At 36.1% G+C, this 13,552-nt stretch overlaps 1 protein-coding gene across 4 annotated transcripts in view; it reads right to left on the reverse strand.

Moving 5' to 3' along the window:
• Positions 1 to 448: 448 nt before the first annotated feature.
• The window catches only part of LOC125277342 (collagen alpha-1(XIX) chain), a 230,833-nt gene continuing 217,729 nt past the window's right edge, over positions 449 to 13,552 (reverse strand). For all 4 annotated transcript variants that reach the window (XM_048205749.1, XM_048205748.1, XM_048205746.1 and 1 more), the window contains 2 exons: positions 6,667 to 6,744; positions 449 to 1,809 (listed from right to left, as the gene is read on the reverse strand). In XM_048205749.1, coding sequence (XP_048061706.1) covers positions 1,697 to 1,809; positions 6,667 to 6,744 — 191 coding nt within the window. In that variant the 3' untranslated portion in view covers positions 449 to 1,696. The remainder of the gene's footprint in view (positions 1,810 to 6,666; positions 6,745 to 13,552) is intronic.

A 13,552-nucleotide genomic window follows, 5' to 3' on the forward strand; every position in this document is an offset into this window, starting at 1 on the left:
ATATCTTAATTTGTGTTCCGAAGATGAACGAAGGTCTTACAGGTGTGGAACGACATGAGGGTGAGTAATTGATGACAATTTTCATTTTTGGGTGAACTAACCCTTTAACTCTATAATAAGTAAATCCACATCACCAGCTAATTACCCTTCGACAGAGCTAGGTTCATGTTGGAGCAGGATTTGCTCCCATGCCGGGCATTCGCTTGGGCCGTGAGCGATACTGGCATAGAGTGGAATATTGAGCGTCGCTCACATGCTCTGTTCAATGACTCAAATGTGCCTTCAGTAAATCTCACCTTACTGATTCTGGATCACCATATTAATATCATCTATAAAATAAATAAATAACTCAATCCAGACTACAATCCTTGTAAAATTATACAACTAAATTACACAGAAACATGGTCTTAAGACACAATGCTGCCCGTGAAAAGAAAAACGTACAAAGTTTGATGTTAAAAGGTTTGCCATATGTTAAACTGTGAACATGATATTGACATATGTCTTATAAAAATATTCAAGTAACATGGAAGGATGTTTTCCATACAAAGCAAAAGAAATTAGAGAGAATTATATTTAAATGCAAAGATAAATATAGGTATTTAAAAGCACTCCACATCTGCACATTCGTTGGAAACAAACAAACAAACAAACAAACAAACCAAGTAAAGAACAAAATATACATACAACACCAGTATGAGGGTGTTTAAACAGTCAGAAAAAAAGGAACAGCGCTTATTTCCCTGTAAACAATTTAAAGCGTATCAATGTCATGAGCAGTTTTCACCTCACCAGCACTGGCCAACACAGAAAGATCACTATTACTTCTCTAATCTCTTATCTTTGCTGTGTTTGGTCAAAAAAGAACATAAAAGTCTGACGCCACATTGAATATCTAATTTAAGCATGGAAATAAAATGAAAAAAAAAGTTAAAATAAACAAGAAATGATGTGAGATATTCTGTCTGTGTTAATTTTCCAATTTCTGATTATACAATTTGTAATGAAAAAATATTTTTGTATACAATGATTTATAATTATTAAATAAAATAAATAAACACTACAAAAATAATAAATGGATGAATAAATATAAATTATTATTTATATGTTAAATTATTTTATGATTTATTTAGTGTTTATAATGTGTCAGTCTTTATATTCAGCGCTCCATTATCATGTATCATCAGTGCATCTGAGGTGACAAACGTGACAATAACTCCCTTCACGAGCAGGGCTTGTTCAAAATTAGATGTCTGAAAGCCTGTTATTTACATTAACTTAATGTTTGTCATCATATGTTCTATTTTAGATTGCATAGCGCCATCACAACTGAATTAAAACTCAACTTAAGCCTGAAGAAAATAAGCAAATGTACATAAAATTCTCATTTCAAAATACACAAACCTGTCCGTTGTGATTAGTGTAATGATGGGACTTGAATTCTCAAGTCATACCCACAAAACATGGGAAAATGAGCAAAAGCATTGGTCACAAATATAGGAAATGAAACGGAGATAAATGATGAAATGAAATGACATCACCAGTAATGGCTGCTCTATGGGGATGGAGTTTGCTTGAGTCTTCTCCTGCAGCAGGGATCCTACATTTGTTTTTAATAGGATTTAAAGCTTATGTAGATGAGCTGGTTCATTGGTTTTCCAGGGTCTCATCAGGTTTGATGAGGATGCGTCAGGTTCTATCCATCCCGTCTGGCGTAAGGATGGAAGCAGTCACTGGGGTTACATCTTCCCTGTGGACCTGGGGGCCCTGGGGGACCTGAAGGCCCCTGGAATCCCATTCCGGGTGAACCTGTAGACAAATCAAGAACAGGTACAGAGCTCAGCGTAAGTGAGTACACCCCCTTTGAAAAGTAACATTTTAAACAATATCTCAATGAACACAAAAACAATTCCCAAAATGTCAACAAGACTAAGTTTAATATAACATCTGTTTAACTTATAACATGAAATTAAGGTTAATAATATAACTTAGATTACACATTTTTCAGTTTTACTCAAATTAGAGTGATGCAAAAATGAGTACACCCCACAACAAAAACTACTACATCTAGTACTTTGTATGGCCTCCATGATTTTTAATGACAGCACCAAGTCTTCTAGGCATGAAATGAACAAGTTGGCGACATTTTGCGACATCTATCTTTTTCCATTCTTCAAGTATGACCTCTTTTAGAGACTGGATGCTGGATGGAGAGTGATGCTCAACTTGTCTCTTCAGAATTCCCCATAGGTGTTCGATTGGGTTCAGATCAGGGGCCACTAAATCACTTTCACCCTGTTCTTCTTCAGAAATCCAACATGGGCTTAGATGTTTAGGATGTTTAGGATTGTTTAGGATCATTGTCATGTTGGAAAAGTGCATGAAGATCAAGGGCACGGAGTGATGGTAGCATCTTCTCTTTCAGTATAGAGCAGTACATCTGTGAATTTATCAATGAAATGCAGCTCCCCGACACCAGCAGCACTCATGCAGCCCCACATAAGGACACTGCCAACACCATGTTTCACTGTAGGCACCATGCATTTTTCTTTGTATTCCTCACCTTTGCGACACCATACAGTTTTGAAGCCATCAGTTCCAAAAACATTTATCTTAGTCTCATCACTCCAGATTATAGAGTCCCAGTAGTCTTCATCTTTGTCAGCATGGGCCCTGGCAAACTCTAGGTGGGCTTTTTTGTGCCCATGCCTGCCATTCCTCTGCAGGGTACACCGTATTGTGTCACAGGAAATAGTCACCCCAGTTTGGCTTTCTACTTCTTTAGTTAACTGCAGTGAAATTGCATGCCGATTTTCTTCAACCCTTCTCATCAGAAGACGCTCCTGTCGAGGTGTTTACTTCCGTGGACGACCTGGACGTCTCTGTGAGATGGTTGCAGTTCCATCTTTTTAAAATTTTTGTACCACTTTTACAGTATTCTGACTGATAAGTAAAGCTTTGCTGATCTTCTTGTAGCCTTCACCTTTCTGGTGTAAAATTATTTTCTTTCTTTCTTGTGACATTTCTCTTCCATGTGGTGCCATTGCTGACAGCATGAAATGGGAAGGGGTTTTAACACCCTTTTATTGTCAACTCTCTACCTGTGTAATTAATAATTAGACTCACTTGTGGTTGAATTCTTGTTAAATTAGACATTTGTAGTCTAAAATTAGCTTTGCTCCAGAGACTTTCAGTGGGGTGAATTTATTTTTGCATCACCCTAATTTGAGTAAAACTGAAAATATTGTTCTCTAAGTTATATTATAAACCTTACTTTCATGTTGTAAGTTAAACAGATGTTATATATAAAACTTAGTCTTGTCAACATTTTGGAAATTGTTTTTGTGTTCATTGAGATATTGTTTAAAATATTACTTTTCCATTTACGCTGAGCACTGTAGTTAAAAAAAAAAAAAAAAAAAAACTAGATTGATAGAAACTAGATAATGTCTGTGTGGAACTCGTGGCTATGATGCTGAGGTATTGTGGGCACATTTACCATTGAGTGGTCACAACAGAATATTTCAGAATAAACACAATAAAATTTCTTTTCATGGGCTTGTTACCCTTTAACTGCAGAGGGTGGGAGGAAGATGGAAATCACAGCACACAATGATAACAGTGTGCTATGCAATTATAAAGAAGCCACAGTCAGAAGTCTCCTTTGTATTTTTTCATTTGAAGAACAATCAGTGAGCTCTTTGTACCTCTATAAAAGAGCCGTTCATTAAGGATGCCGTAGTCATTAGTTTAGTTTGGAGCCATTATCTGTCTCTCCTTTTAAAAAGTAAAACATTAAAGCACCAATTTAAATAATTACTGCTATCTGTGTTTTGCAGATTTCAAGAGTGTGAAAAGTGTAAAGTACGCTCATCAAAAGGCCTTTCTGGACCCTAGCAAAAACTCAAAGCAATGTTTCTATTGTTCAACATGACAGATTTTGATCTAGCATGTCCAACTCAAAAACATATGCTATTATATAAGAGATAATGTACCTTAAAAACAATCATCCTCTTTGTTTTTTAATTATCTCTACTCATTACATAGTGTCACGGCTCATGTATTTAAGGAATATTCTGGGTTAAATACATCGTAAGGTCCATTGGCAGCATCTGAGGCACAGAAAATAGTTTAATTTATCCCTCATTTTATAAAAACAAAGATAAACACATGTTTAAGGTAATGCTCTTATGGAAGCCTATAGGAAAATACATTCTGAAAAGTCTAGATTTGAAATACAAATGACTTAGGGTGTGTTCACACTTGTAGTGGTTCTCTTGGTTCGTTTGGTCCGGACCAGCGTTCACATTGCCATTTTCAACACCGAACCTAAAGATACATTCACGATCTGATTGGTCAGCTTTTACGATGAATATTTGGTGACGGAACATACTGAACATCCAAAACAATGCTGTGTGCTGGGTTAAACGAGTTTGTTGTATGTGTGTAGCTTCTGACCAGCTGAGAACTTGTGAAGAGCTTATAAAATGTGTAAAGGAGTCTAAACAGCAGCAGGAATCCCTCGGTCGCAAACACAAATGAAGATCTGCTGGCGGTTTTAATGTCTGTACTGAACTGTAATGGACAACATCGCGACTATGACGAGAAAAAGCAGGTATGCTTGAGCATTCTGTCCTTTTTAGGGTCGCATCTTGTGACATCATGTCTTGTTTTTGGTTGGTTTACATGTCTTTGGTCCGTGTTGTGTTCACATTTCATTCAAACCGCACCAGAGTTCATTTGGAAGTGGTCCGAGACTACTGAAAAGATAGGTGTTGGTCTGCTTCCAAACAAACTCTGGTTTGGAGTGCACCAGGGTTCGGATGGCAGCGTTGTTCACACTTAATCAAATAAACCAACGCTATCTCACAACCAATTTGTTCATATTTTACGAGGTGGCTAATTGGGGTTTAGACAAATCGTATGAATTCGTACTAGTGAGGTTGAGGTGAGGTCTAAACCCCAATGAAGGGTAGGTTTAGGGGCGGGGTTAGTGTTAGAATTTGTAAAATACGTAAGAATTGCCGTGAGATAGGGTTGAATAAATTGCACTAACGGCAATCGCATCAGGATTCATTTTAATCGAACCAAACATGCCAAGTGTGAACACCCTTAAGGCTGATTTATACTTCTGCGTCGGACCTACGCCGGAGCCTCTGCGCCGTAGACTATGTGTCTGTTTTCATTTATACTTCTGCGTCGTTGTCCGCGTCGACGTGCACGCAGACCACTAGGAGGCAGTGTACGCGGTCATGTTGAGTATCAAGGCAAAAGACGAAGAAGAAGCAGCTCGTCATGTACGTTGTCAGAGAAGCTTACAAATAGAAGCGGCAAATAGGTAATGACTTTTGTTGCAGTTTGACTGCGTGTGTCCACTGAAACAGAGCGTTTTTCATTCCTAAGCAAGTTGAAAACGCTCGCTTTTCTCCGAGTGCTCTGCGCCAGTTTTTTGACCAGAGGGAGGGGTTCTAGCAGACCAATAAGAGTGCTTGCGGTCCACATAGAATTGACGCGTTGTTATATTTTTGAAGAGGTGCACATCAGGCTACGTCGTCGGCTGCGCGTGGCACAAACAGCCTACGCCGTAGCTACGGTGTACACACGACGCAGAAGTATAAATCAGCCTTTACGCTCAAGTTCAAAAGTTTGGGTCAGTATGATTTTTTTAATGTTTCTGGAAAAAAAAAAGTCTCTTTTGCTCACCAAGGCTGCATTTATTCAATCAAAAATACAGTAAAAACAGTAATATTATGAAATATTATTACAATTTAAAATAACTGTTTTCTATTTCAATATATTTTAATTGAAATGTATTCCTGTGACAGCAAAGCTGGATTTTCAGCATCATTACTTCAGTCTTCAGTGTCACATGATCCTCAGAAATCATTCTAATATGCTGATTTGCTGCTCAAGAATCATTATTTCTATAATATTATGCATTTTTACTGTCATTTTTGATCAATTTAATGTGTACTTGCTGAATAAAAGTATTTAAAAAAAAAAAGAAAAAAAAAAAAAATACTGACTCCAAACTTTGAATGGTAATGCACATGAATTACTCAGTAAACAACTCAGGATTTTTGGGACCCTGGAGAAGTTTTGACATGCCCTGACATTTGTGCTTTTTTCAGTTGATCATAAACATTAATGGAAAAAGTGTCATTACACTGTATTCAGTGTAACTAACAGAGGCAAGATATCGCTTTAACATCCAGATAAACACTTTTCAAGACAATAAATACACGATTGAGACGATGTATGCATGTATTGCCTCAGTATTTGCCTCTGAATAGCGCTGGCTCCGTGGGCGTGGCCGCATTAGTGGATAATGAGCTGAATCACGGACTTCTGACATGGCTCTTTTTTCATACAGATTACATAAACAGAGAATTTTTGTTTTCAATTTGACTTACACAAATTAAAACCTGACATTTCAACGTTTCTTTAGACATAAGTCTAATTTTTTTGTGATTAGTATTCACTAAGTTACAGTTCATTTTCTGAGAAATATCAGATTGGACTTCGTTCAGAGGGAGACGAGAAATCTATTTTTTTTTTTTTTTTTTTGTGGTTTATGAAATATGTGTCACAGAAAGAGTCAACAAAATTTGAAATGTTTATCCAAAATATTCCTAATTGGCTCAACAGTGCTGGAGAGTTTTGTACCTGGTGGGCCAGTGGGGCCTGGAGCTCCTGGAATTCCCAACCCCATTTGACCCCTTTCCCCTTTCTGCCCCCGATACCCTGCAGGGGGTAAAACACACAAAAACCCAATGTCAGATGTAGAATATATATATATATATATGTCTTTATATATCTATGCAGTAGGGAGTGGGTGACAGATACTTTATTTTAACAGTTTAGCTGAGATATAATATCCAAACAATTGGCTTCTAGATTCAGATAATCTCCATAAAAGTGTGTTGTCCAAAAAAATAAATAAATAAATAAAAAAAATTAAAAAAATAAAATAATAAACAACAGTTGGAAACGGTACATACTGTAAAGCCTGTTCAAATCTGCCGTGTTACACAACTAGTCTCAGATTTTTCCGAATTCAGACAGTTTTTTTTTAAGCCCTTCAAAAGTAATGACAAATCCATCTATCAGAAACACGCTTTCAAAGTATTTAAAGAGCACCACAAATGCTGACAGTGCTGGACGGCATGTCTCACACAGCGGGCAGGCAAACCAACAAACAAAAACACATTAGCTGATGCTGATCTTTTAGTACCGTTTTCACACACTCAGTAAGAAACCAATCATAGGATCATCATTTTAATGGCATGCAGAAAACTGCCTCCAGTCAAAATACACATGCATTAGTGATGTGTTTCCTCTAAGGCAGCCTAGCCTGAAAGAGAAACACTGTAGGTATTAATAAAGAAAATACCCAAGAGATGCCAAATAATGCAGTAATCGTCAGTGCGACCAGTACTAATTTACATGTGCAATTTACACAAGCAATCACACTAACTAGCTAACTAATTAAAGTGTGTCGACACCTTCAGATGCATTCAATCCAATGCAATGGCATTCCATGGAAGGACGGCACTCTACCTGCGGCATCACATCATGGCTTCCTGTGGCCGCTCACAATCACTGCATTATCACCCCCTGCTCGAGGCGGGAGTTCATACTGCACAGTTATAAGGCAGGGGGAGCTGCAATACAATACTTGCGAAATGCAGCCTGCAAACTGTTGTCTTGCTAAGATCTTACACTTAAAATCCATTTTCATACTCGAAAAAAAAAAAAAAAAAGTATTGTGGAGAAATAAAAATGAGAATGAAAACATTATATAGAAATATTTTAACATTTAATTCAACATTAAATGCCTTTGTATTTCCATTAAATTTGCAGATTTGCTCATATAAACCACCAGTTAATAATAATAAAAAATCGTTAAAAATGTTGCATTGAGATTAACAAAAAAAGCTTGGTACATTACTCTCCAAAAAATGACAATATCTGATATTCATATAATAACTGCCCACTCAGCATTAAGTATAATCGGGTATGTTCTTGGCATGCAGGAAAATACAGCTTAAAATATAAATATAAATTAGACACATTTTAATGAAACCAAGTTAGAGGATTTCATCACCATAGGACACACCTTTAAATGAAAAAAAAACGCTACAAAGGGATTAAAAATGTTATCCCAAAAAAATGTGTTATACAAAAGCATGGCTGATAACACTTGAGCTTTGTAAAACAGTTGCATAAGTAGTTTTAGATGTTATGATGTTATATGACTCTCAAATTGCATGAACCATATATATATGTGGTTCATGTGCATAAGTCATTTTAAGAAACAATATGAAACACAATAAATAATTTTGTTTTAAGAATATACACTGCCCGGCCCCCCCCAAAAAAGTCACTGTTTGGATTTTTATAGCCAAATACTTAAGAGACTATAGATTAGTATTGTCAAAAGTACTGACTGAAGAGTTTAATTTTATTTTAATTTTAATCTAAACCTCTAAATGGCACAAAAACTTGCTGCAACACTTTCCTTCATATACGCTTTGCAAGATGAACATGTAAATCTGTCAGATCCTTGACGTGATCGCGGGCAGCAATGCAAAGTTGATTCTGAGGTAGTTTGATCTAATACGTGATGTTTTTTTAAATGTTATTGATTTAAGTAGCAAATGAGAATCGATTAAATTAATGTTTATATTTTCAGACAAAGGTCTTCTTAATGATTTTCAGTTCTGTTCAAGGTAATTAAAGTAATATTTTTTTTAAAAAAGGGAAGAATATGAAAAAGTGTGGTATTTTGGGGTAAAAAACGCTCCTGCTGTTGGGGCTAAAGGCACAATAATTAACATAATACACAGCTGTCTGACTTGTCCATTTGTTGACATGACATGACATGGTTTGATGGTAAATATCATATATCAAATTGGGTATCCACTTTAGAGATAATACCCATACTTATAACGAAACAATCATATTTAAAAATATTATATTAATCATATCATATAATAAAATAAAATATTTATTGTTACTACTGTTAAGCTATATTAAATATTATGGTATATCATACCTCCTTCAATAGGTTGTTTGCAATCACGTGGTTCTGGTGACGCGCGAAATACCGGTGGAGGGCAAGCAGTGAAAATTAGAATGGAAGAGATGGAGAAAAGTCCTTTCTGTGCTGGTTTAGAAAGGGATAAACAGAAAATCACAACATATGTTGGACGTGATCCTTATGTTATGAAGAGGAGCGACTTTTCCACTGAATTGAAAGATTACCATCGAGGAGGTAGATAGAGGATGTGAAGCTGCCGTCACGCCGCATTCAGTTCTAGTCTGGGTTTGTTTATATCGCGCTGCCTTTCTGCTAGTGATGTTAAGGGCAGTATTTTAATTTTCTGTCATGGTTGTGAAAAATGTCGCCATTGTTGGTCATTTATGCTAAATTGAGAATTGTAATAGGAACTCACGATATCGTTCAGGGAAAAAGACTGGACGGTGTTATACAATTTTCGCCTTGGTTGAGAAGGTGAGGGAAGACGGCTAGCAAATGTAATAATGTCACTAAATAAACCCACTGCCTTTTACTCAAAATAATCATCACACACTTAGCTGAGTTTTGTATTTGGTTTTTGGGTAATAATTAATTTTGTGTAATAATTAAAACAACAACATTGTTTGCGAGTATAACTCACTCGCTTGTGAATGAGTAGGGCCTATAACCTGCACACAGCCACTTCAAAACTGCTCACGAGCTCCTTCTATGGGTTTAATTTTGGTTTTCATTAGTTGAAATAAATACAAAAATACAGCACGTCGGTGTCTGTCCCCTGAACATGACCCTCCGATTCTCCTTCATGGCCATATGGGGAAAGTGAATATTTGCAAAGACAACATGTGGATTATTAAATGGATTGACTTCTTTCAGCTTGTTGAACACATTTATTTTATTGTTCAACCTTTTCTACCATACGATGGCTGAAGCAGCAGCGCGTGACTGTTTTCGTGGTAACCATGGTAATCAACTTTGTGAACGGAATTCTACAAAACTGAAGTGAAAATACCAAATTTATGGAGTCAAATTAATGCCTTAAAGTTTTGCAAAACAAAAAAAATGAATTGAGCAATAAAAAATTGTTTTGCAAACAAAAATAAAGAATTGCAAAGGAAAAATAAAGTATTGAGCGGAAAAAAATAAGTTTTGCAAACAAAAATAATAAATTGCAAAATAAAATAACGTAGTGCAAAAATAAAAATATAATCAATTACAAAAATCAATGACAGCTGTAATCCTATTTTATCTTTGCCACATATTTTTCATGCTCAAACCTACTAAATCATTTGCAACGCTCATTTTATTCTGCGTTTCAGTCAAGCGTGCGCTCACGATACCGTTTTTTCTTTGCGCTGCACTTTTCTGCACTGTTCTCTTTATGGCACTGGTTTGACGTGGGGGTGGAGTCAAGAAACGGGGGCACGTCCCCGCGAAACACGTCGTCGGCAGGAGACGCAGATCGCAACAGAACAGATCAAGCATAGAGACAGAGCGCATTTATTATAATCTGAAAACCACGCCCACCTGAGGGGAAAACAATCCAACCGTCTCCATTGACTTTGTATTGCGTGAGGCTGCCTTCTTGTCTTTTCTGACTTATTACAAAAAACAGAACAATGCATAAAAGCTGATGTGTGACAAGGTGTACAACTAACAAGCTAAAAAACCTAGAAATAAGTTTTTATAAGCTGTGGACCCCAAAAAACTAATGTTTAAGGACACAAAAGTGGATACAGGCAGTGAGACAGAGCGCAACGAGACATATTACTATAAGAAATGCATTGGAGGGGAACGTAATCGGTGAAATAATTCTTTGACATGGTTAAAAATAATGAATGGTTTGTTTAGCATATGTTGTCGCCGATTACGACCCCCTCTAACGCATTTCTTATAGTAATATGACCCGTTGCGCTATGTCTCACTGCCTGTATACACTTTTGTGTCCTTAAACATTCGGTTTTTGCTTTCTGCGTTTCCTGCCAATGACGTGTTTCGCGGGGACGTGCCCCCGTTTCTTGACTCCACCCCCACGTCAAACCAGTGCCATAAAGAGAACCGCGCAGAAAAGTGCAGCGCAAAGGAAAACGGTATCGTAAGTGCACGCTTGACTGAAACGCAGAATAAAATGAGCGTTGCAAATGATTAAATATGTGGCAAAGATAAAATGGATTACAGCTGTCATTGATTTTTGTAATCGATTATATTTTTATTTTTGCACTACGTTATTTTATTTTGCAGTTTATTATTTTTGTTTGCAAAACTTATTTTTTTTCCGCTCAATACTTTATTTTTCCTTTGCAATTCTTTATTTTTGTTTGCAAAACATTTTTTTATAGCTCAATTCATTTTTTTGTTTTGCAAAACTTTATTTTTGTGCAAAACTTTAAGGCTTTAATTTGACTCCATACAAATTATCATTCAATAGGATAAAATATCTTCTCCTCCGTGCAAAGGATAGCATGAAGAATGTGAATATTTAATCAAGTCAAAAACAAAAGGTAAGCAGGTATCCATATTCATTTCAGTATCAGCAGATGGAAAACGCTATAAAAAGGCAACAACTTTTAAAGTAAAAAAAATGAAATTATAAAAAATGGTATAAGTTATGTAAACGATATAAACACCTAGGTTCTCGATTTTAGCAACCATAAACAACGCAAAACATACGAATTTTGAGTTTTTGATAGAATTCCTATATAGAAAAATCAGTCCCTGCCCTCCAGACTCATTCACGCTGCTGCTGTGACGTCATGTGCAAACAAGCTATGCTTGCAGAATCTTTACTTTTTAAAATAATTGTATTTCTGTATTTTTAATATATTTTTATATTCTTTTTTTGAACAAAAAAAAATTATTACTCAAAATAAACAGAAAATAGTACAAATTTTGCTAAAGTGATTCCTTTGAACAAGTATTAACCTAGACATTACTAAACATATTATTTTAGCTAAAGTATTTGTATCAATGCTTGTGCCTTTTGCCCCACGCTGGGGAGCCTTTTACCCCATGTGTGGGGTAAAAGGTCCCCCTCGCCACCTCATACATTTATTAGACTTTTTAAACAAAATGAACCACTTTTATGATTTATTTTCACACAACATCTGTTGCTACATCAATGTTTAATACAAACATATATTTTTTTTCTGCAATCATACACTTTGAGATTAGTGAAAAGCCCTTTTTTTTCTTAAGGGGTGCCTTTAGCTCCGTTGTACCCTACATCAATTTTTGGTCAAGATCTTGTATTGACAATGCAAGAGGTGAGCACTCTATAAAGTCTACTCCAGCACATCCCAAAGACTTTCAATGAAATTAAGGTGCCAATTCATGTGTGTAAATGATTCTTCATGCTCTCTGAACCATTCTTTCACAGTTTAAATCCTGATGAATATTGGCATTGTCATCCTGGAATATGGCCATGATGTGTGTTAATACATGGTTGTTTAAGAAATGAAAAGCTAAGTTAAAAGAACCGTTGCCAAACACAAAACATGTTAGAAACATAATAATCACTGTATTAATGATCCATTCATAGATTCTTAAGTATTTGCCTATTAAAATCCAAACAGCAACTTTTTATTTTGGACGGGCAGTGTATTTGAAATAAAAATAAATAAGTAAAAACCAAATGGCACCCAATAAAGACACAAAATGACATAAAAAAGCAAAAGCATTTAAATTCAACACCAGCATTTAGAAGCGTTCTTGAGCAACACCTACAAAGACGTATTATTGGTGCAGATTCTCATTTAGTTTAACCAGCAAGAAAACTAACCCCATGTGGAATTAATGTGACTCAGACATGTAAAGATCACAGAGATATTTTTCTTCATAATATATTTTAGCATATCACATGAAAAAAGTGGCCAAATTGTGGATTCCAAAGGAGGACAGACTCAGACTCCAGTGGAGGATGACGAGGAATAATGAGGAAATATTACCGGCAAACTTTGTCAAGCCACACGGAGGTGCTCAATTTCTGATTTATCAGGGTTAAAATTCCATCTTTGATACCTCGCATTGGATTTGTGCCTGCAGAGAAACTTCTCTCTCTAACATTCTCCAAAGCACAATCCGCAGTTCAATGTGCCACACAACACAAATACACATTAAAGTGATAGAAATTGGCATTTCAGAGCTTCATCCGCTGTTATAAATGCATCAATACAATCTATATATAAATAATACAATCTTCACAACATTTGTATATGCACTCAGCACAGCCCAAAGTATGTGTTTTCTTTGCATGGACATCAATTATTAGAGTTCAAATGTACCCCATAGTTTCATATCTTGAAAAGCATCATGTCCTAATGGTTAAGGGTCCTTAGGAACTCAGACAGGAGGGACAGAACCAAACTGCAAGTTATTATTGATGAGAAACCCTAGAGGAGCAGTACATTAGTTGCCAGTCTTTGATGAATGTTCAGAATTGCTTATTTTTTCACTCCCCTTCGTTTTTTTGCTGAGCTTAATCCAACAAAGTGAGATATTGCGTGGCTTTTTTCC

The sequence above is a fragment of the Megalobrama amblycephala genome, linkage group LG10 (genome assembly GCF_018812025.1).
Source record: "Megalobrama amblycephala isolate DHTTF-2021 linkage group LG10, ASM1881202v1, whole genome shotgun sequence".
NCBI classification, from domain to species: Eukaryota; Metazoa; Chordata; class Actinopteri; order Cypriniformes; family Xenocyprididae; genus Megalobrama; species Megalobrama amblycephala.